The sequence below is a fragment of the Pinus tabuliformis genome, chromosome 8, assembly GCF_031772625.1.
Source record: "Pinus tabuliformis cultivar Carrire ecotype Pingquan chromosome 8, CPIR1, whole genome shotgun sequence".
Lineage (NCBI taxonomy): Eukaryota > Viridiplantae > Streptophyta > Pinopsida > Pinales > Pinaceae > Pinus > Pinus tabuliformis.
The window spans coordinates 25,660,079-25,684,432 of record NC_142294.1 but is presented as its reverse complement, the minus strand read 5'-3'; the positions used below and the strand labels follow the sequence as shown (position 1 = coordinate 25,684,432).

Genomic DNA, 24,354 nt, shown 5'->3' with positions numbered 1-24,354 from the left:
TTTATGATTGCACATATTTCATAAATGTCATCATGTATATATATATTGTGTTTCCCCGTTTCCAAAATTTGGGGGGGTCACTTTTCGTACTCGTGCCCGTTTCGGAAACTCGTACTCGTTTCCCTGTTTCGTGCAACTTATCTCCAGGCTGATTGTAAAGTAGATCCGAAATCAGTGCCAGGCTAAACACCCCAAATTGAGGAGTTACTGGAATGAAGTGTGGGATTTGGTTGATAACTTCTTCCTGGCCCCTAATATCCAATTTTTGCCCAAAGAAGGAAACATAATCGCTAATTCCCTTGCTGTAGCAGCAAGCAATTTCAAACCCCCTCAAAATCTGTGTCTCAGGTACGAGGTGGAACACCCCAAATTGAGGACTTACTGGAATGAAGTGTGGGATTTGGTTGATAACTTCCTCCTGGCCCCCCTAATATCCAATTTTTGCCCAAAGAAGGAAACAGAATGGCTAATTCCCTTGCTGTAGCAGCAAGCAATTTCAAACCCCCTCAAAATTTGCGTCTCAGGTACGAGGTGGAGATCAGATATAGACCCTCTATACCTGATAATGTCAAACACTGGCAGGTATTCGAGGATGATGCACGCAGGTCAAACGATTCATAGAAGTCGTTGAGGAGTTTGCTAATTCAACCATTGATCAAGGAGAGGAAAAAGAGGCAGCTCAAGTACCCACTTAGTGGGAAGACACTATGGCTGGACATAAAATTCTACAACTGAAAGGGAATACCATTCCTCGTGGGCTAGTCCCGCTGGAAAGATTATTTAACAAGGATGACGTAGCCTCCAAACCAATGGCTCCAGAGATGGACGAACAAGTAGAAGATTGCAATATCAGCTCAGAGGATGAACCCCAGATGGTCATACTATCAAAAGGAATCCCCTTGCAATATAAACAAAGGTATTTAAATCTTTTCAAAATCTATAAGGATGTTTTTGCTTGGTCTTATGAGGATTTAAAAGCATTTGATACCAACATCATACAACATAAGATTCCTTTAAAGAGTGGTATAAAACCATGCAAGCAGAAGCTCAGGCAGATTAATCCACTCTTAGTCTCCTCTATTGAAAAAGAAGCGAGGAAACTCCTACAGGCTAAAATCATAGTGCCTTTAAGGTATTCAGAGTGGGTGGTCAACTTAGTCCCAATTCGGAAAAAGAATGGAGAAATAAGGCTATGTGTAGATTTTCGGAACCTTAACAGGGAATCGTGGAAAGACAACTACCCGCTACCGAAGATGGATTACATAGTGCAGAAGGTGGTTGGGTCAGTCAGAATGTACATGATGGATGGGTTCTCTGGTTACGACCAAGTGGCAGTCCGCTCTGATGATCAAAAGAAGAGTGCTTTCACCACCCCGTGGGGAACATTCATGTACGCTCGCATGCCTTTCGATTTTATTAATGCAGGGGCCACGTTTCAGCGAGCTATGGATATAGCTTTTGTAGGGAAGAAAGACAAATTTGTAGTGGTATATTTGGACGATATCACAGTTTTCTCTAAGACCGATGAAGAACACATCCTCCACTTGAAGCTCACCTTTGAGAAATGCAAGAGGTATGGTCTTTCTTTGAATCCCAAGAAATCTCAGTTCGCCCTGAGTGAGGGGAAGCTACTAGGACACATAGTAGCGCAAGGAGTGAAAATCGATCCTAAGCGAGTTGAAGCTATTAGTCATATCCCTCTACCAAGAAATAAGAAAGAAGTCCAAGCCTTTTTGGGGAGAATCAATTTCTTGAGGAGCTTTATACCCAACTATGCAGAAATAGCAAACGGTATTACAAATATGCTAAAATAGGAAAATGAAGTCAACTGGAGCCCTGCCCCTGAGATTCTTTCACCAGAATTAAAGAAGCTTTGGCTGAAGCCCTGATACTTGTCAACCTTGACTACTCAATGCCTTTCTATATCTTTTCTTTTTCTTCTCTGCATACTATTGCTGCAGTTCTACTACAAAAGAATAAAGATGGTTATGAACAACCCATCGCCTTCTTCAACCAAGTCTCGAGGGGTGTTGCGCTGAAATATAACATCTTGGAGAAACAATCCTATGCGCTAGTCAAGGCTTTGAAGGCATTTCGAATGTATGTGCTACAATAAAAAATCACAATATTTGTCCCAACAACAGTGGTCAAGGACATGCTTGTGCAAGGAGACAGTGAAGGAAAAAGGGGTAGGTGGATAGCAAAGATACAAGAATATGAGTTAGACATAAAGCTACTAAGCTCATAAAAGGTTAGGGGTTGGCCAAGGTTTTATCAGAATCTAATTACCAAGCTTTAGAGATAAACCTGATAACAGAGAAAGGCAAACCAAAGGTTCAGTAGAACGGGATTAAAACATCAGAGCAAAATATCTATGCTAAATATGAGGGATCACCCTGGCATAAGAATATCATCCATTATCTCTTATTCTTGAGTTGCCCACTAGGGTTGGATAAAGCCAACTACAAAACTTTGAGACTGCAATCTGAAAAATATATCATATCCAATGGTCAACTCTACTGGAAGGACCCGGTGGGAGTTTTGCTATTATGCTTAGTAGAAAACAAAACTCACAAAGTGATTGAGGAATTTCATGGAGGAGTTTATTGAGTTCATTACAGCTGGAAGACCTCAACACACAAAATCCTCAAGACAGGATTCTACTGGCCTACACTGTTAGGAAATGTTCGTTCCCAGGTCAGGTCGTGTCAGAAGTGCCAAGTGTTTGTTGAGAGACAAAAACTTTCTCCTCTCCCCCTGATTCCAGTGCATGTGGAAGAACCTTTCAAACAGTGGGGACTAGACTTCATAGGAGAAATAAACCCACCTTCCAGTGGCCAACACAAGTGGATATTAATGGCCACAGATTATTTCACCAAGTGGGTAGAGGCCATCCTAGCCAGAAACACTACAGACTCAGTGGTAATCAAGTTTATGGAGGAGAACATATTATCTCGCTTTGGTTGTCCTATCAAAATTATCACTGACAATGCTCAAGTCTTCAAATCTGCAAAATTCACCAGCTTCTGCCAGAAATTCAATATCATCATCAGACACTCCACTACTTACTATCCTCAAGGTAACGACTTGGCTGAGTCCTCAAACAAAACTGTGGTGAGAGTGCTGAAGAAGACCATCACTGAGAATCAGAGGAACTGGGACTCCCAATTGAAGTTTTCCCTCTGGGCTAACCGAGTAACTCCTAAACGATCCACTGGAAAATTGCCTTTCGAGCTAGTGTATGGTAAGGCTGCAGTCTTCCCAATCCAATTAGCAATGTCAGTGGCGAAGTTACTACAAGAAGCTGAGGAAGAGCCAAGTGCCTTGACACAAAGGATAAACCAACTGGTCAAACTTCATGAAAACAGAGAACAGGTGGGGGTTAAATTGTCAAATTACCAACAGAAGATGAAATCCCTATTTGACAAGAAGGCCAAGGGTCGACCTCTTGAACCAGGGGATTTAGTTCTCCAATGGGACGTCCGACAGGAAGAAAAAGGCAAACACGGAAAATTCGATCCACTTTGGTTCAACCCTTTCAAAATTTTAGAAGAGAAAGGAAATAACACGTACCTGCTCGAAAATTTGGATGGTGAATTGTTGGAACTGCCAGTGAATTGTCAGATCCTCAAACTCTATTTCCAGAATTAGAGGTACCTGTCTTGCACTCATTGTAAATACCGATGTGTGTATTGTAATTATTATATGAAATTTCCAGTTTCTGTTGAAAATTCCACTTTCATAAAATTATCATTTGTTTAGAAAAGACTCCATGCCCAAAGGAGAAGTTCACAATTTGCAGGTTCTTGACGCATTGCAATCCAATGCCCTGTCCCCAGTTGGAGCCAATGTTGTCACCTTCTGAAAAGAGAGTTCTAGTTGCACAAAGAGGGCAAAAGAGCAGAGAGGAGGTTGTTGTGCTTTGCAAATTGGAGATTAAAGGGGGAAGAACAGGTCCAGCTTAAATCGTTTTGGAGAAATTTCCATATTCTCTAAAAACCATTTCTTTCACAAACCCCATTTTTTCCTTTGTTTTTTAAACTCTAGCCGCAGTGACCCATTTTTAACTCTAGCCGAAATCCCTTGTATATCCAACTCTTGTCGTGTTTTCCATTCCCCTTTGAAATGTTTTAAAACATTTGGAGATCATGCCGAAACCCTTTTTAAGTGTCGGGACCCACAAACCATAATCGCTATCAGCCCTTTCCCTTTTTGTGATACATATCCACCCGACACCACTCCTCCTCACCGATTGCGATGGAATCCCGCCTTTGCAGATATTTCATATTGCAATGTTCCCCCGTTGATTTCCATTTCCACCTGTCAACACTCCTTAACGATTGCGATAATTCTTTCCCCCCCAATTGCGAGATTGCAATCGGGGATTGTACACGTCAAAATCCCTTTGTCGATATCGCATATCACAATGTTTCCCCGCCGATTGCCATATCCGCCCGTCACCACTCCTCACCTATTGTAATAATTCTTTCTACCCCTCCCCGGATTGCAATATCACAATCGAGGATCGCACAAGTCAAAGTCCCTCCTCCGCCAAAGTACTCTCCAGATTGTGATTGGGATGTGTGAGAACCCTCTCGGATGCAATATTTTATGTATCATGCCTTATTGAAGTTTTGCGTCCAGGCAATCGGCGAGCACTATGAAATGTGGTAAAAGAGTCCTCTCCTGTAGTGCGATTACGATATACTGGGTGGGCCCAATCTAGCATTTCAGCGATCGCAATTGTCAAGGGGAGGCACTCCCATCTCGTAAGGACCTTTAATGGAAAAATTTGATGCAATAGCTCTGCGATGAAGTAAAGCAAAGCTTTAAAGGCGTGGTGGGTCGACAACTGAGGCATTTAAGAAAGGAGGTGCAACATTCAAAATCGGCATGGGTTGACCCAGAAAGGCCCCTTGTGACACGAAACCAGGGTTGACGAATACAAAGTACTTGATGATCTAGCATGGTGCTCCACGCAGAGGGAAGACGAAGTACCGCTCAGGCGACCTCTGCTTCTGTGCCTTGGCATTAAACTGATAGTTAACCGCTCCCAGTTTTGAAGAATGAACGATCTGAATAGTAAAGGCAGAAGCGATGGGAATCGGTTGAGTGACACAGGTGACCAGACCGTGGTCAAACAACACCCTAAAGCAAAGGCGATCACAGGGATGGGCATGGAGATATTTGGTTGGCGTGTTCATCCGATCGATTAACTTGTTTTGTTTTCCTGTGATGTGTCACCATTTATTGAAGCAATTAATTTTTCTAGTCATTTTTGGGCCACAGAGCCATCCCGGGTCGAGACAGCTAGTCGATCTGACAGCTGGGGCTCGCCTGAGATATTTTGTTGTAATAATTGATCAATGCTCCCCTCTCCAGATAAATAGGGGGAAGCAACACTTCAAAAATGTTTAGAATTCTAAAGAAAGATCTACATGTTATTTTCAAGACTGTATGATTTTATGATATGCGTCTTTCAAAATATTAAGAAAATGGTGGTGATTCCTCCTTCGAGTGCTACAATATGTTATCCTTCTGTTGAATTCCATTATGTTCATGTTTCCTCTCTAAATTCATGTAATCATAGCTGCTAGAAAAGCTTCTTATGTTCTTACAGATTCATTTGTATTGATTCTTTAATGCATGTGCCTGTATGGATATCTGATATTACATCTTTAAAATTGTGCTCTATGAATCATCACTCCCATCCTCTTTCATCCATTATGTCTACCTTTAGCTTAAAAGTGTAGAATTCTGGAGGCTTCAAGCTCTATGCGATAAGTGTAGAATTCCTGACGCTTCAACCTCTATGTGATGAGTTACTCTATCTCCTTATCCTCTCTCATTTCTCTGCAAAAAACTTATTAAACTGTAGTCCCTTGAACTACTCGGCCTCCACTAGTTTATCATATATTTCTGTGAGTTGTATATGTGAAGAAGGACTAGAAATGTATGGCTTACGCCTTTAGATGAATGAACCAACCCAAGCTGTTTATTATATGTGTGTGTGTGTGTGTGTGTGTGCGTGATTTTGATGTCTCCAGCTTCTTGAGAATCATATGAGACACACAAAATCTAGATGTTCCAGGCACTGGTCTTGTAAGAAATTCGAGGTTGTCTCTGGAACCGACAACACCAAGAATACCATGCCTGAGTTATAATAAAAAGCTTTATTTAGTCTGCAGACATGAGATTCCTTCTCATATACCTCGAAGCCCTAAGGTAGCTGTAAGTACACTTCTTTCTCAATCACTCCATTGAGGAAAGCAGTGTTTATATCCATTTGATGTAACCTTCAATCCCTAACATAAGCAATAGAAATAATAATTCGAATAGAAGTGTACCTGGCAACTCATAGTACTTATGGGAGAATTCTCATGAATCTCACTTTGTACTTCTCTATATTGCCATTTGCGGTCTACTGCATACTTGATCTTGTAGATCCACTTTGAAGTCACCACTGACTTCTCTTTGGCACAATTTCCTCCATCATAACATCCTTCAAATTTGTTGGCTTGCTTGCTCCCTCTTAACTAAGAGCATTTTTGGTCATCTGGCACGGTTCTAGATGTTAGCACAATTTTTACCTCTTGAACACAAGTTACTCTAGCTAATTTTATGCTTGAACCTCGGAGAAATCCTCTTGCCACAACTTTGCTTCGTTCTTCTCAATGCTTCCTGTTACCACTCAATTTAGTAGGGGTCCTAGGAGGGGTCCCTAAGGGACAACTACTAGACCAAATGACAACAATGCGACAAAGATCCTCTGTCACCTTAGTCACTGTTCCCCGCTCTTTATGGACTTTCACCAATGGGAGGAGTCCCGATATAAGGGAAATCACTTGAATGATAGGATCAATGGCAAGGTATGATGTGATTTCCAAGGCCCATCCAAAGGAGAGGGTCAAATAATGGCTCAATGCTTTGAGAAGAACCTAATGGCTCTCCAAGAAAGGCCTATGAGGAGGCCTAGGCCTAGGAAAAATGTTATTGAATTACAAAAGATACTCCTAGCCCTAAGGCTTCTTAAAGAGGGAAGACCTCTGTAATTGTAATATGATGGTCATATAAGGTTTTAACACCAATAGAGAGACCTAGGGAAAATCCAAGCAAGGCCTAGAGCTTATAGTGATTGCAACATAATGATCTTCAATGTGACTACTAGGTCAAGTGAGGAAAAAGGAGAAGGCTGAAAATATTAACTTCCTTTGAGTTTTCAAGTGCTAGTGACCTTCAATGCTACCACTAGCCAAAAAGTTTAAGGGTAAAATCAATGTTGGAGCTAGGGCTTGAGATTTATCTCAAACTAGCCACGGGAATTGTCTGAAATTTGGAAGGCTATTAGAGGACACAATAGCGCAATAGCCTACCAACTCGCTCTAAAAAATACCTCTTGTAAGGCAATTTGTATTAGGCCCTAACTGAACTCCCAGGGTTAGGGAAAAATTCGTAAAGTATGAAAAGAAAAGGGTTTAAGGTTGATCATCTAGCATTAAGACCTAGTTCCTTACTGTTAAAATTGGCAACTAGGGCCAAACTCCATGTGGGTCATCTTATTAATGGCAGCTGACATTTTTCTTGGATCCCTCTCATCGAGAGGTGTAGAATTGATCTAAAAATCATCCAATTCCGATAAGTATTCATGGAGTTATGAATTTATTTGTGTTATAAGACAATTTGTCAAGGTCGGCTAGCAACCAAATAAACCCCACATGTGCTCAACGTTTTAGTATAAAAGGAGATGACTTGAGAGTCATTTCTTACACACACTTCTATCTTGATTTCTCTCCACTTGTCTTGGGTTTTAGTGGAAGAGAAATCTAGGAGTGGAAGACCTAGACGTTAGAGGATAAGAGGCTGCCCTAGATGCAGTCAAGAAGAAATACGCTGCCCTAATCTAGAGGGAGTGCCCTAGGCTCTACGCTGCCCTAATGAAGAAGCCTTAGACGCAGTCATGAAGAAATACGCTGCCCTAATCTAGAGGGAGTGCCCTAGGCTCTACGCTTCCCTAATGAAGAAACACTAGATGCAGGATGAAAGGAAGATCTAGCACGGTGAGGGAAGCCCTAACGGTGCCCTATGGAGAAGCCCTAAACGCTGCGCTATGAAGTAGCTGTAATACGCAGCCATGGAAATGAAGGCATAAGGAGAAGATATGCCCTAAACCTAGTTGCTACGTTGCCTAATGGAGATGGCACTTAAATGCTGTCCTAGAAGAACTGCTCTACACATGGAATGCCCTTGCTGTCATGAAAGGAAAACCCATTATCCTATACGCAGTCATGAAATGAATACCATTGCTGTCATGGAAAGAATGCTCTCACACGTAATGCTGAGATAAAGAAGCCACATCTTCAGCTATCCTTAACGCTGTTCTAAATAAGTATGCTCTAATCTGCTGTTTGGATTGAATCACAGTCATGAATGATAGATCCAAGTCTTATGATGAATGTTGTAACATTACAGACAGCATAGTATATGACAGCAAGACATATGGGACATCAAACTAACTAGTGCAGCAAAATGCGTGGGACAGCAAGGTAACTAGTGCAGCAAAATGCATGGGACAGCAAAGTGACTAGTGCAGCTAAGAAGCATGGGACAGCAAAGTGACTAGTGCAGCTAAGAAGCGTGGGACAGCAAGGCTACGTAGTGCTGCAAAGATGCATGGGACAACAGGCTACATAGCAAAGATGCATGGGACAATACACAAACTTGGAATGAACAGTGGGACAGCTGTATGCCACATAGGACAGCAGTGACTAGCTTGTTACAGCAAAGGCACATGGGACAGCAGCAAGCATGGACAGCAAGGCAAGCATGGTGCAACATGGCAAGCATGGTGCAACAATATGATCTGTGCAACAATATGATCTGTGCAACATGGTCATGAGGTCCAGCATTATGATGGTGGGTGTAGCATGGTGCAAAACGGTGAGGTGCAGCATGATGACGAGATGCAATACAATGATAGGTGAAGGAGTCACCTTGGAGAATCAGTTGAAGCAATATGTCTTCAACTGATCTCATGTATCATCTTCTTAGAAATGATCTATGCTCTTATTTGGATAAGTCAAAGTGTTGATTTCTGTTGTAAATGTACTATCTCTCTCTCTCTCTCTCTTCGTTGAACTATTGAAGAACATATAAGAAGAATTGATCAAGGGTTTCCCCATATTGGGGTTTGTCCCTGGCTAGTGCCACATCTTGTGTCCTTTTGTCTTTCCTTGTCTTCTGCGATTTATGTTTGTGTTCTATCTGCAGTTTACTTTAATGCTGATGTGATTGCTAATTTGGAAAAGATATTGAGCTAACTATGAAAATTGAAATAAATTGCTCTAAGCATAGAACATACCTAAACTTAACATGGTATTGGAGCTGAGGTGAAGACAAAGCCCAAGCAAGAGTGAAAGAGCAATCACTGAAGACCACTGGGAAATGACAAAAGGATCAATGGATTCCTCATCCCTCTTCAAATTCACCAAGGGTAAAGTCGAAGCAGATTATATCATCAGAATGGTGCAGCGGAAGCTTCTGATGGCCTACCTATAGATCACTTCATTGGGAAGTCCAGATCTAAGGGTGGTAGGAAAGGTAGATGCCTTGGTTGCAATAAGTTCGACCACTATGCGAAGGAGTGTCCGAATGGCAGGGACACATCACTTGATGATGATAACAATCATTCCAGGGACATCTTCAATGATTAGAGGAATGACAGGTAATGCAGGTTATCAAGGAAACAACCCACTCTTCAGAGAAAGCAAGGAACCACAGGTATGAAGAATTAAATGTTGTTTCTGATAAGATAAAGAAGCGTTATCTTGTATTGGCTCTCTCCTTCAAATTCTGTGGGACGCTGGCTTATTGATTATAGTGCTTCAAGGCACTTCATCGGATAGAAGGGTGCTCTTTCGAATTTGGTAAGAAACAATCATGGGATTATACTTGGAGCCGATGCCACCTATCCTGGAAAGGGTGTAGGAAATGTTACCCCTCAATTGAATGAGGGTAACTCGATTCATTTACAGAATCTCTTTTATGTACTTGATCGCAAAAAGAACTTGGTGTCCATTTCGGCAATGGAAGTCAAAGGTTTTAGGGTGGCATTCATCGATGGAAAGGTACGTGTTTGAAAATAGAATTTTCAAAGATGCTTTTACTCATGGGTTCAGGGTTAGCAGTTTGTACCAAGTCGCAGGATGGTCCATTGGTGACCATGTCAGTTGACACATCTCATCTATAGCACCGGAGGTCTACTTATGGGGCCCTACCCGATGTGAGTCAGATGGTGACAGGGATGCCTGAATTCAAGAAGAGCATAAAGGTACATGTCTGAGATGTACCGAATGAAAATCTTACAAGGGGACCATTCCCCTTATGTAGCAGGTCCACAGGTTTGGAACAACCCAAGGAGTTTGAGATTCATGATCAGGAATCTCATGTATACAGGTGGAAGAAAGCCCTCTATGGCTCGAAGTAAATCACCCTGGGCATATTATGAGAGGATTGATAGCTGTTTGATGAAGCTGAGATTCACTAAGAGTGAAACCAATCCAAACCATTGCTCAAAGGTTGTGGATGATAGACCCCTCTCATACCAGCACCTTCTATGGACTACTTATTTCTGACAGGTGCAAACCCTCTCATTTGCAGGAGTAATAGGAAGTTGGATTCCGGATGTGGAAAGATAAACTGCAAGCCCGTGACTACCTCGAGGATCTTAACTTTCAAGAAGTTATATGGTAGTGATGCTGGACCAGATTTGGGAAATGCCTCTGGGTTTCATAAACTCATTCGCATTGATGTTCTTAGTGAATTTCCGTCTGGACATATGTTTTGCAGTTAGCATGATGAGCTCGTATACGGTTGAGCCTCACTGGATTGGTGCTAAGAATCTTTTGAGATATCTTCGAGGCACAATCTCTCATGAATTGAGATACACTGCCGGAAATGTGAAGCTGCATGATTATTCAAATGCTGACTAGGCAGGCAGTGTGAAGGATCACAAGAGAACTTCTGAGTGCTAGTTCTCTTTGGATTCTGTTTCGATATCATGGATGAGCAGGAAGAAGAAGTCGGTTGCTATAAGCACTGTCGAGACTGAATACATAGCTACGAGTATGATCTCGTATGAAGTTGCCTGGTTGTGGAAGCTCTTCAGTAAGCTGTTTGTACACATGATGGATACCACCATGATCTTCTGTGACAACCAGGGGGGATTCGAATGTTGAGGAATCTCGTATTTGATGATTGCTCCAGCAGATAGACATCAAATACTACCTTATCTGGGATATGGTAAGTCGATGAGCGAGGAGGCTCCATTGCATTGAGACTGATGTACAAGTCGCAGACATTTTGTCAAAGCCCTAAGGAAAGTTCAAATCTATGACTTTCCTGAATGACTTGGAGTCGTTGAGAGACCTTCGTATAAGGGTCTTGCATGTTGCATTCATTGAGCTCTGGGAGATTTGGGGGGGCTTGGGGTACTTACTGGAGCAACACACGACCATAGGGCGACTTACCCTCCCCTAATGGTGTGCTGTGTACAGGGTGAATAACTCAGCCTTCCCTTGTGATACCCTCGAGGCGACTTTGGGACAGGATGATTCGTTCTCCTATGAGCCAGGATGATTAGTTCTCCTGTGGGACAGGATGATTAGTTCTCCTGTCGAGGCATCCTACCCATGCAATTTGGGACTCATGGGAAGTACCTCTCATTTGATCAATGAGCAGGTAAATGGGGTTAGGCACCATAGTAGTACTATTGATGGACGCATCGTTGTATCTACCGTACTCCCTATGCTAGGATGACCTCCATTGATCTGGGATCAATGTAACTGATTTGGGATCAGTATGAGTGGTTTGAGACACTCTCTTGTGATATTGATCTGGGATCAATAAAATTGACTTCGGGTCAGTAGAGAATGGTATGAAACATTCTCGATCAATTTTTCTTCTTCATGGTTCATCAGAGCAGAGCAGGGCACTAATGGTAGAGTTAGTACAGTCTGGCAGATGGATTAGCGGATGGAGTTCTCCCTAGTTGAGAGGGAGTGTTAAAATTGGCAACTAGGGCCAAACTCCATGTGGGTCATCTTATTAATGGCAGCTGACATTTTTCTTGGATCCCTCTCATCGAGAGGTGTAGGATTGATCTAAAGATCATCCGATTCTGATAAGTATTCATGGAGTTATGAATTTATTTGTGTTATAAGACAATTCGTCAAGGTCGGCCAACAACCAAATAAACCCCACATGTGCTCAACGTTTTAGTATAAAAGGAGATGACTTGAGAGTCATTTCTTACACACACTTCTATCTTGATTTCTCTCCACTTGTCTTGGGTTTTAGTAGAAGAGAAATCTAGGAGTAGAAACCCTAGACATTGGAGGATAAGAGGCTGCCCTAGATGCAGTCAAGAAGAAATACGCTGCCCTAATCTAGAGGGAGTGCCCTAGGCTTTATGCTGCCCTAATGAAGAAGCCCTAGACGCAAGAGGAAAGGGAGATCTAGCATGGTGAAGGAAGCCCTAACACTACCCTATGGAGAAGCCCTAAACGCTGCCCTATGAAGAAGCAGTAATACACAGCCATGGAAATGAAGGCAGAAACCCTAGCCGCAGGTCTAAGGAGAAGAGATGCCCTAAACCTAGTTGCTACGCTGCCTAATGGAGATGGCACTTAAACGTTGTCCTAGAAGAAGTGTTCTACACATGGAATGCCCTTGCTGTCATGAAAAGAAAAGCCCTTATCCTATACGCAGTCATGAAAGGAATACCGTTGCTGTCATGGAAGGAATGCTCTCACACGTAATGCTGAGGTAAAGAAGCCACATCTTCAGCTATCCTTAACGCTGTTCTAAATAAGGATGCCCTATCTGCTGTTTGGATTGAATCACAGTCATGAATGATAGATCCAAGTCTTATGATGAATGTTGTGACATTACAAACAACATAGTATATGACAGCAAGACATATGGGACATCAAGCTAACTAGTGCTGCAAAATGCATGGGACAACAAGCTAACTAGTGCACCAAAATGCATGGGACAGCAAGCTAACTAGTGCAGCTAAGAAGCATGGGACAGCAAAGTGACTAGTGCAGCTAAGAAGCATGGGACAGCAAGGCCACATAGTGCTGCAAAGATGATGGGACAGCAAGCTACATAGCAAAGATGCATGGGACAGTAAGCAAACTTGGAATGAACAGTGGGACAGCTGTATGCGACATAGGACAACAGTGACTAGCATGTTACAGCAAAGGCACATGGGACAGCAGCAAGCATGGACAGCAAGGCAAGCATGGTGCAGCATGGCAAGCATGGTGCAGTAGTATGATGTGTACAACATGGTCATGAGATCTAGCATTATGATGGTGGGTGTAGCATGGTGCATCACGGTGAGGTGCAACATGATGACGAGATGCAACACAATGATAGGTGAAGGAGTCACCTTGGAGAATCAGTTGAAGCAACATGTCTTCAATTGATCTCATGTATCATCTTCTTGGAGATGATCTATGCTCTTATTTGGATAAGTCAAAGTGTTGACTTCTGTTGTAAATGTACTATCTCATTCTCTCTCTGTTGAACTAATGAAGAACATATAAGAAGAATTGATCCATGGTTTCCCCACATTGGGGTTTGTCCCTGGTTAGCGCCACATCTTGTGTCCTCGTCTTCTACGAATATGTTTATGTTCTATTTGTAGTTTACTTTAATGCTGATGTGATTGCTAATTTTGAAAAGATATTGAGCTAACTATGAAAATTGAAATAAATTGCTCTAAGCATAGAACATACCTAAACTTAACACTTACCAAAACTTAACACTTACCAATTGGGAGAATTCGAGTCAAGATTTATTTTGATCAAAGAACTTTACTCTATCAAGGATACCTATGAAGCTTTTGTTACCTCTAAAGAGGCAACAACTTGTCTACAATAGATATTTATACTTCGTTTGGAAAAGATTGATGGAGATTCAAGGATGCAATATGCATAATGAGCCTCTAGGAACATTCATTCACATTATCTATGAGTAATGTATGCAATACTTCAATATCCCAGTGTTTTTATGAATTTGTATTAAATTAGGGCACATAAAAGATCATGACATGATATTCCATACATTAGACATGTAATAATGTAAAAAATATAGCATCAAATTGCACTTACAAGATAATGAGAATATATCCATCCATCGACTTTGCAAATAGAAGCTCCAAGCCATGATAGCGAAATTCCCACACATCAAAATGCATCAAAACATCCAATTTCATCCATCAATTGTAGGTTCAAATTCTTTTACAAGAGAGATCCCAATCTAAATGATGACGATCAACTACAAATGAGGTCTCTTTAATTTATATGAGCCTCTCACAAGTTCGAATTGGTCTAATTAGCCTAATTAAGCCCCTAATAATATTTTAATGTGCAGATAACAACCCTTGTGGTGACAAGCCCAACAAATAGCTCAATAAGTGAAAAATAAGCCATCCAATGCTAGTCGAAATGATATAATAATAGTCAAGAGGGCCATTGGAAGGCCAAAGTGAGTCGTCTAAGTGCTACGATGTAGAGGAGGGCTCCCAAAATGATGATCAAGGGGGTGGCCTCTTGATATTGAAGCAAAATATCCTGTGGTGCTCCCAAGTGGCTGTGGGGCACAACCAATGGTCTCATGGGTATTGAGTGGCTCAATAACAAGTCGATGCTCCATCAGTGATGGTTAGAAGATGATGCATGATCCCCATGTCTCTTCAGATGAGACAGAAACCCATATGGGCCTTGGATCGACAACCAAGTCTCAGCTGCAAATGTGTGGTTGGCTAGGCAACTTGGTCCAAGTGCATCATCATCTCTGTATTACTGGGTCACAAACAAACAATGTGTGGTGTTGAAGAAGTCCATGACATGGCAATCAATGCTTTGCTATGGTGGAGGCCCATGGCTCTCAACGCTCATCCTACAAGTGCCATTATGACCCTCTGTAGTGCTTGGACCCCGTATAGGTAGACCAAGTCCAAATGGAGACCCACCTGCAATCTTGTATAAGATCCAATGCATCTCCTCACCTTCCAGTACAACAATCCATTAGTGCAATTGAGTAAATAAGCTTGCTAACTAGGGGCAAAAGTGGACACGTTATAGTGGCATGCCCTTTCAAATGGGCTTTAGAATGTACAGGTGTTAATAAAGGACCCTATTAGGTGGTTTCAACCTCTAAGGGAGTAATAGGTCCATGGTACATCCGTCAAATGGTGGAACAAAGTGGAGCAACAGGGAAGGCTCCAAGCCACATGCCATGGTACAAGGGTAGCTATAATGAGGGAAGTCCACACATTGGGTGTATGGATGTACGAGGGAGAAATCGTGGTACATGAGTTACCTCGAACTTTGTTTTTCCACCCTTCTTCATATTCCTTTTGCCTTCTATTGATTTTTCTTTCTTTTAACTGCTCGGGGCTCCAGGGGATGAGAGCATGATGTGTATGATAAAGTAGTGATTACCCCATTAAGGTTGGGCAGTTCATCGCCCACCAGGGGTTGGGACAATCATGGGTTCCTTAATGATGTAGGGGACACTCATAGGTGCCCTAGGAACCAGGGTGATGGCCATAGTGATAGGGGGTAGAGCTCATGTTTGGCTTTTCCCACACGCTAAATTTTTATGTCCCAACCATCTTTTGCATTTTGTGGTACATTTCCTATTTTAAGTGGCCAAATTATGCTTTTATCTTTCTTTTCAGTTACATCAACCTTCGGGGCATCATTCCATGCCCAACCCAAAGTGTGGACAAGGGAAAGGGGAGGCTAACACCTTGTGGACCCAATGGACAAATGTGGACCCGGATGGGAAAAGTGTGAAAAGGGGTTATAATGAGTGGAGGGGAGTGAGATATATGGTATTGGGAAGTGGGACCATGCAACCAAAATTAGTGTTTCCCATGTAGTGCCACTCCTAAAGCTAGTAGCCAATAGAGGAGATCCTATAGGACTAGAATACAAGATTAACCACCAAGTTGGGACAAGGGAACATGAGTACAATCCAAGCCCATTCTTTTCACTGAATTCCCCCCACCCCCACTTATCCATTTCAAGAGGTGCCCAAGAAAAGCAACCATAAACACCCAATTACATAATGAAAAGCCATACCTTTGGGGTTGGAAGACCCACCTTCAAACATACGATCATAACAGATGGGCGAGGGCACACATTGGCTGACTTAGTGGCAGAGAATGGTGGCACATCGCGCTATCGGGTGGCTGCTGGCTGCTAGCTAAAGATAAATCTAGGAGAAAAATTCTCCTATAGGGGCCATCCACTGGTGGTGGGTAACACTTCCATCTGCTACTAGAGCCTTGGCAGCCTTCACGATGTACCTGCAATGCTGCAACCCTCATTAGGAGGTCATGGAAGAAACGATTATAACCAAGCAAAAGATACAAAGACAAGAGGCTGACCAAAAATAAGGCAATAATCAAGGAAGAAGGATATAAAGTACTTATCTTTTGATCTGAGGATTGTATAGGGAATTTGTCAACTCCCTCTTGATCCTTGCCTTCTTGCAGAAATCATCGAAATCCATCTGGAATCTCATCATCCTCGTCCTCATGATTAGCTACTAATGCATGTTTCATTCCTTCCTTGCATGAGCAATGATTTCTTTATTTAGCCGAATCATCGATCTAGGTCTAGCTGTTAATTTTAGGTAACAATGGTATGTTCTATGCTTAAGAGCAATTTACTTCAATTTCTTTATTAGCCCAATATCAATATCCAGTTTAGCAATCACATCAGCATGATAGTAAAATGCAGATAGAACATAAATATAAACAGTAGAAGACAAGCCAAGACAAGAGGACACAAGATGTGGCACCAGCCAGGGACAAACCCCAATGTGGGGAAACCCTTGATCAATTCTTCTTATATTTTTCAATAGTTCAGCAGAGAGAGAGATAGTACAAATTACAAATCTGATAATTTATGACAGCAGCAGAAAAGCCCTAACCAGAAAAGTCAACGCTGGTCAAACAGGGCAGAATTCTTCCTCTAAGCAGCTCGGTCAAACCCAGTCAACTTCGGCCTCCAACAGCAAGCTCAATCAGCCCAAAACAGTCCGAAAAAGTCCAGTCAAAGACTGGTCAACGAAAGTCAAACTGCGGCCAGACCTAGGGCAGTCAACACTGGTCAAATGAGAGGTCAAATCACCTCGATTTCAGTGCCCAGATCTGCAGCCTGCCAAGGAGAAGAAACCTCACCCAATCTGCAGCCAAAGGAGGTCAACGCAGCCCAAAAATGCAGCCTCTGAAATTCAGTCAACGCTGGTCAACGAAGTCAAACAGTCAAACAGTCAAACAGAAAATGTCCTCCTTCCTTCGCACGTGTGAGAGATAGCTGCCCAGATTTGCGTACCGAATTAAGTGAGGAGAGAGAGATGTGTGAAGATGAGATGATGATAAAATAACGTGAGGTCTCCTTTTATATGCAACGTTGAGGATGAGCTGGGGGTTTGAATGCCTGTTTTACTTGCTGGCCGACTTAGACAATTTGTCCATAATATAAATAAATTCATATCTTTATTTTTACATGTCGGAATCGGATGATCTTTAGATCAATCCTACACCTCCCGGATAGAGGAATCCAAGAAAAATATCTGCTGTCATAAATAAGATGATCGATGTGGAGTTTGGCCCTAGTTGCCAATTTTAACACTAGCACTAGGGTTTTATCCACAAACCCTATGGTTTTTCTAAGTCATAACCTTTACGATTTTCCTAGGGTTTACATACCCTAATTCTACCAGCTCTTCCAAGAAGAGCTCATACTTTAGCATGAGAGTTATGACTTTCTTTGCTTTATATGAGAGAGTGTTTCTCCACAGCTCCCTCTACCAATGGAGTAACTTTCAATCTGTTCTTGCAAGACCTTAGCAATATATCTCAGTCAATGTAAATTTCAACAGCAGATGCAAGGCATCTCTTACATAAATGAGCAACACTCTTGATTCTGACTCAACAGATTTCAACTTGTTCTTGAAGCTGTCCAGCCAGGCCAAAACATTTGTCCCTTGTCTAAGTTTAAACTTGGCCCTGCTATTCTGCTTTCTAGAGTTCTGTTCAGCCTCTTCAACTGCCATGTCAACAAAGACAAAAATACTGTAGGTCGAGCCTAATCTTCAATAAAAGTAAGATGTCTACAAAAGAGGCAATAAGACCATGGCATTCCAATGTCTTCCAAAAAAAAGCTTGTTTCATCAACCAATCCTCAATATATGTGCAAGTAACAATCTTCAAGTGGCACGAGCATGTGATACTTGAAATGGTCCTATTCAAGCCATATCAGCAATATCTGTCCACAGGTTTTGTAGAGTAGAGGTTTCGGCCCTTCTTCTAGAGCATAAATAAAATATTTTGCAGTTCTTTTAAAAAAACAAATCAGGTTAGCCACTCCATGTCAAATGTAGATTTGTTCTGGTACTTAATAACTTCCAATCACATCAAATGTCATGCCTGAATTATTCAAACTGTAGACTGTCTCACCAATCATTCTTGTAATGGAAGTTGACGAAGAGTTTGACTCCATTTCAACTGTAGGTGTGCCTTCCTGGCTCCTGAGTTCTGCTCCTGAAATGTCCTTAGGATGCATCGTAGAAGATCCTCAGACTTCCCTTGAAAGCAGGCCTAAACAAGCCCTCTGTAATCTAGACATTCAGACCCAACTCTATCAGTGTACTTATCAGCCTCCTTTATCAACCAGATTAGCATAACCTTGTTGGATTTTCCACAGGCTTGAGTTAACTTCACACTTCCTGGCCACCACCTAAGGCTTCTCAAGTTCTCAGCCTCCATGGTTGTCACACTGAGGCTTTTTGGCCCTCCTGAGGTGACCCCTGAGGCTTTTCGTCCCTCTGTAACTCAGACTGAGGCTTTTTTGGACCTCTCAGATCTGAGTTTTCTTCCTGCAGCCCTAAACCTCAGGCTAGGGAAGCCTGCGGCCTTGGCTCTTTTTCACCCTTTATCCATCTGCTAACCTTCTTTGGCATGATTTAATTTTATTCCTGAGGCCTTTCAGCCTGCCTGGGCTGGTCACTGAGGCCCTCAATCCTCTCCTAGGGCCATGACCAAACCTCAAAATAGCCTTAGGTTACTGTGATCAGCACCTTCTCATATAAACAGACTCCCAGTCTTCTTCTGGCAGCCTTGGTCTATCTTATAGTGAACTGAGTCGGGTATTTTTACTCCTATTCAGCCTCAGATCAGGCCAGAACTCACAGAATCTTGGGCTTCTTTCAACAGAACTCTTCTAAACTCGGCCTCTACCAACATATGAGCTACTAGACTTGGCTTGCATGCAAATGCTGATGTCAACAAGTCATTCTACTAGGGCTTGAGAGCTTTATACTATGAAGACACTTTCCCAAACTTGGCTTCTTCAATTTTATTTCATGGCTGCTCTTTAACCTTGCTCTGATACCATATTGATTTTTCATGATATTCTACTTAGATAATTACTTTCCAATGATTTCTTAATTAATTCTTCTTGTGTCACATTCATCATTAAGCAATTATACATAGAAAAGCTCAACCATAAAACAATAATGACAGTAGGATCATGATGAGATAGCCAAACACAAAAGACACAATATTTTACCCTAGGAAAACCCTAACTAGGGAAAAACCCAACAACTGTTTCTTTGGAGAAATTGTTCAATTCAACAAGAGATACATTCTGATTTTCCAGTCAAATTAGGTCAAACAAGACCAGCAAACTATCACAGGTCAAACCTCATCAAACTGCCCAAAAATAGCCTCAGTCAACCTACTGCCTAGACACAGGCCGAATTTCAGCCTGCTGCTGCTGCCCAGAAACCTTGGTCTGCTGCCCAAAACTTCTTCAGAAAAACTCTACTTCTTTCCTAGACTCCTTCGCATGTGTGCACAGAAGATTTGATGCTTCTTGTGAAGATCCAAATTGCTTTTGAAGTGATGAGGTCGAGTGACAATATATAATGATTGGGCTGCCCGAATTGGTGTCTTTTCACTGAGCCAACTTGTACTTTGTTGGAGGGCCGACTTGATTTTTTGGATGCAAAATAAATTCAAATTTAAATTTTAAGTTCCCTCATTTTTTTTCCTTTTAGGGCCGATTTAAGGTCATTTTTTGTTGTTGTGGGCTAATACAATCAATGAATACCGACTGCAGCTACCAACACTCTGAAAGAAGTATCAGGTAGTTTCTGTTATCCATGTTTGTCAAGAAAGGGCATGAAAATAAAGTGTTAAACATCTATCAATTCACTATTGGGCTGGAGCTTAATCTTGAATTAATTAAAAATTCTTCCTTGGAAAACTGATGGATACGATTATTTTTGTTGTTTATGTTATTATGTACTTTTATAACTTTTCTGTCATTGTAGTTAGTAGTTCCTCAGGTTATCTTTCTACTGGTTCCAGTTTGTGGAAGGGGATCATGACAAAAAGTGAAGATTTTGCTGAAGCATTCATCAAATAAATGAAAGATGATCCAAAATCTGACACCAAAGGAAATTGAGAGCACTAAATAATAAATATCCAACTGCTGAAACGATAGGCTCTATAATGAACAAATTTTTTGACTGGTCCTTTATTCACATCATTCTACTGTGTTTTATATGTTTGATGTTACAATGTTGGTGGGGTCTTTCTGTTGCAGATGGGAAACTTTCAAACAACAAATGCAAGCAATGCGACGCCACAGTGATGTTAAAGGAATTGAAATTAGAAAGGTCAATGCTTCAGTATATACCTTTCCTACACCAGATTGCATGTGCCGTGAGAAAAGTTTCGGTTTGGTCTGACTACTATGAACGAAGTATAGTCAAGAAAGGGAGGATTTTACTTTCTTTGTTTGAATTTACCAATGATGCAGCCATGCGGCTTTAATTCTATTGTTTAGGTGCTTGAGACATTCTTTATCAACACAATCTTGCTGCATTGTCCTCAATTTTTTTTATCCTGGAGAAAAGGATGGATTTATTGATCAGTTACTTCAAGATTTAATCGCTGAAAATTCATTGTAGAGCACATTGGCTCTATACAGTTTCCACTTGAGCTTTGATGAGCTATTCGGTAATGGCATTGGAGAAATCTTATCTACGAGCGTGCGGGTATCTATCACGAGGCCAGTTTATGTTTCCATAATCAGAAGAATTCCAAGAGGATCCCAGATCAAAGCTGCAAGGAAAATATTAAATAAGCAGAAGCTTGATTGTATAATATCTGTATACTTTTGTCAGGGAGGTTGTATCACGGCTCATTATTTGGTAACCATTTCAGGGAATGAGTGTTGCCCCATTTTGTCCCTCGGGTTTGGGAGATTGTATCATTTTGTGTTTAGGCTTTGTAAGAATTTTCAGAAGCATGCACGATGGGGAACTTAAGATTAAAGATCCTTGGTGACTGCATGATTATTTCTTTTCTTATTTTCATTTGCAAAAGTCTCTATTCATTTCTGCCTTGGCTCTTTATATCACGTTCTCTTTCTTGTTCATCTAGTTTAAAATACTGCGTGACAAGGTATGCTGTTATTAGAACTTCAGTATTTTAAGAGAAGTCTTAATTATTATTATATTTGTATGTGTAAAATTTATAGGTCACTAGAGACTACCGTGTAGAGGACTATTCTAATGAACGAAGCATTCTTTGTGCTTAAGCTATATAATCTTCTTAAGATGCCCGTTGGTAGGGTTCAGGTTTTTGCTAATCGAGTCTTGTAACTGCAGCAATTTCCTTTGGGTGGTGCTTGAATCCATAATAATCTATGAATCTTCTACTTATTACTCTTCTAAAAGTTCAGATAAGCTCTGGTCTTTTATACAGTTGACAGGATCTGTCCCCCAAAACTGTATGTGTGATTCTCATCTTGTGCGGGTCATCCTTTATAGTTTGTCATAAGGTGAATAATATATGAAATTGGGAAAGATTCATATCCAATATTATGGCTTGACAGGGGCTAGGGTGTTGCCATCAAATCTCTCACAATCATTGCCAATTGCTTTTCCTATTTCTTGGTGTTTCTACAAGAGTGAAATGTTGAGTTTGATATGCACAAATAAGCATTAAACTAGTTACAGTTAGTGCAAAGGTTGCACAACTAATTCAGGACATGTTGCAGACTTGAAGTGCTTTGAATTTCTAAACAGGAGATAATTTTAAAGAACAAAACAATGTATTCTGATAATACGATCTCTGGAACTCACTGACACTTTAGTTATCAGAACTTTTGGTCCTGTTCTGCGTGTTTCATGACAAAATGGGCCCAAATCAGGCTGGAGGCCAGTTCTGTCCCACATTGATCATTTCAACAAGTTTCCAGGTTGAAATGGTCTTCAGTGGACCCAAACAAGATGGTTTGGGACAAAACAACCAGGACCAGTTGCTTCTGTTTGTTCTGGAGTTGGACGAGCCCTTAGTGAAACCCACTTGCTCTGAAGGTGAAAAGTCCAGAAAACTAAAGAAAAAAACAAAACAGCAAAAATATTGCCCATCCCTCACAAACCATAATCCATCACTATATAAAGATGTACACCCACCGCAAGCTGCCCTCAACCCCCACCCCAAACTCCCTTCTTTTTGTCACATTTCTCATTGCTATTTTGTGAGCATTTGGAGATTTTAGAACTGTGGTGTAGGAGTTAGTGCAGGGAGCCTAGTACTGATTCAACATTGTTGGTGGGCTGCTTTTGGTGGATTTGTCATCTACATTAGTGGTCTACATGTCATCTACAACCTTGGAGGAGATTTGAGATCAAATTATTTTGCCATACGAAGGTATTCCAAGAATATTGCAAACCCCTGTTATTCTCATTGTTACTGCATGAAAATGAAAAATATAATGGATTTTATCGGATGCATTTTATCAGCAGTAAATGTGAATTTTGACAGCTTGGGTTTATTGTTCTTTCACATGGTTGAGGGGTGTTTATGTCTTTGGAGGCATGTTTTATTGTTGAATTTACATATTTGGAGGCAAGGGTGCACATGTGGCAAACATTCACCTTATGGCGTAGCTATCTACATATTTTCATGGATATTTCTCCATTGCAAGGTTCCTTTGGGGTATCTTGAATCTTCACATTTTTCACAGTGAAAGTTACATATTTGGAGGCATTTCTCGCCACTGCTTAATCTCACATCACATGAGGTGTTTTTACATATGTTGAGGCATGACTCGTCATTTTGTGGGCTTATTAAAGAGGTTTCTAGAGAATGCCATTATAAAGATTGAATGAGTCTCCTGGAAATACTCTCACAGTGATGTCCAACTTAGTAGATGAAATGGTTGGATGGTAGATTTTGCACTATCCACACCTAGGTTCAATCCCCATCTAGACCTTTGGCCTATTGTGATGAAGCTAGAAGGGTAGACGTCTGCCAAAAGTGTCCCCCGCCCTCTCACCCCCTTGTGGATGTGTCTTTGGACATCTTGGCCCTTACTAAGTTATAAGGTTCTTGCTAGCATTGGCTTACAAGTTGTTGGCATTAGGTATGTCTTTGGATGTCTTGGCTTTTGCTAAGCCATGAGCTCCTTGCTAGTGCTATCTTGTGCATTGCTGGTCCTAGCTTGGGGTTTATAGTGGCAACCACTTAGTTGATTGCCACTATAAATCCCTTTTCACTAAAAAATAAAAACCCTTTCACAGTGGTCAAAGATTATTCAAGGAAGGAATACTGTCATTTTGAGGGATATATAGGGGTTTCATGGCATGGTCAAGGGTCATGTGTAGGAAGGAAGTTGAACACACTAGTCAAGGAAATGACACTTGGCATTCATATCACACATGGCGTAAAGGAGGACATTTGTGAAGAGCGCTCCATTTAGAAACATCTAGAACAATGGTTTTTTCCCTTTTTTGAAGAAGAGCAAATTATCTTTCAATGAAGGTGCTTAGATTGTCCCTTGGTAGATGCATAATGGCTGTGACATTTCCCAATTGTGGTCATAACAAGTTACTTGATAAATATCGAGGGATCTATGGTGTTTTGAAATTTGCTGCCTCAAAACCCTAGCCACATTTGACTATTTTGGGAAGATAAAGCTACCAATTGGTCATTATTGGAGAATACCTAAACTAGGGATGGGACATGTGGTGCATAAACCCTATGGAAAAGGTTAAACATAATGATTTGAGGGAGCACCCTCCATGAGGAAACATGGCATCAAGGAATCATTTGTGCCTTATTTGGTGCATCTTTTCACTTCTAATGAGTGCCTAGCTTGAAGGAGGCTTTTAGACTTCCGTGCCTTTTGATATTATTATTTCTATTAGGATCATGTATATAGAAATTAATAGTGTTTTATTGTAAAATGT

At 41.3% G+C, this 24,354-nt stretch overlaps 1 protein-coding gene across 1 annotated transcript in view; it reads left to right on the top strand.

Moving 5' to 3' along the window:
* The window catches only part of LOC149233965 (protein ESMERALDA 1-like), a 105,497-nt gene extending 84,002 nt beyond the window's left edge, over positions 1-21,495 (top strand). The window contains exon 7 of the mRNA XM_089368108.1: positions 20,697-21,495. Within this exon, the coding sequence (XP_089224234.1) occupies positions 20,697-20,841 (145 nt within the window). The 3' untranslated portion in view covers positions 20,842-21,495. The remainder of the gene's footprint in view (positions 1-20,696) is intronic.
* Positions 21,496-24,354: the final 2,859 nt, after the last annotated feature.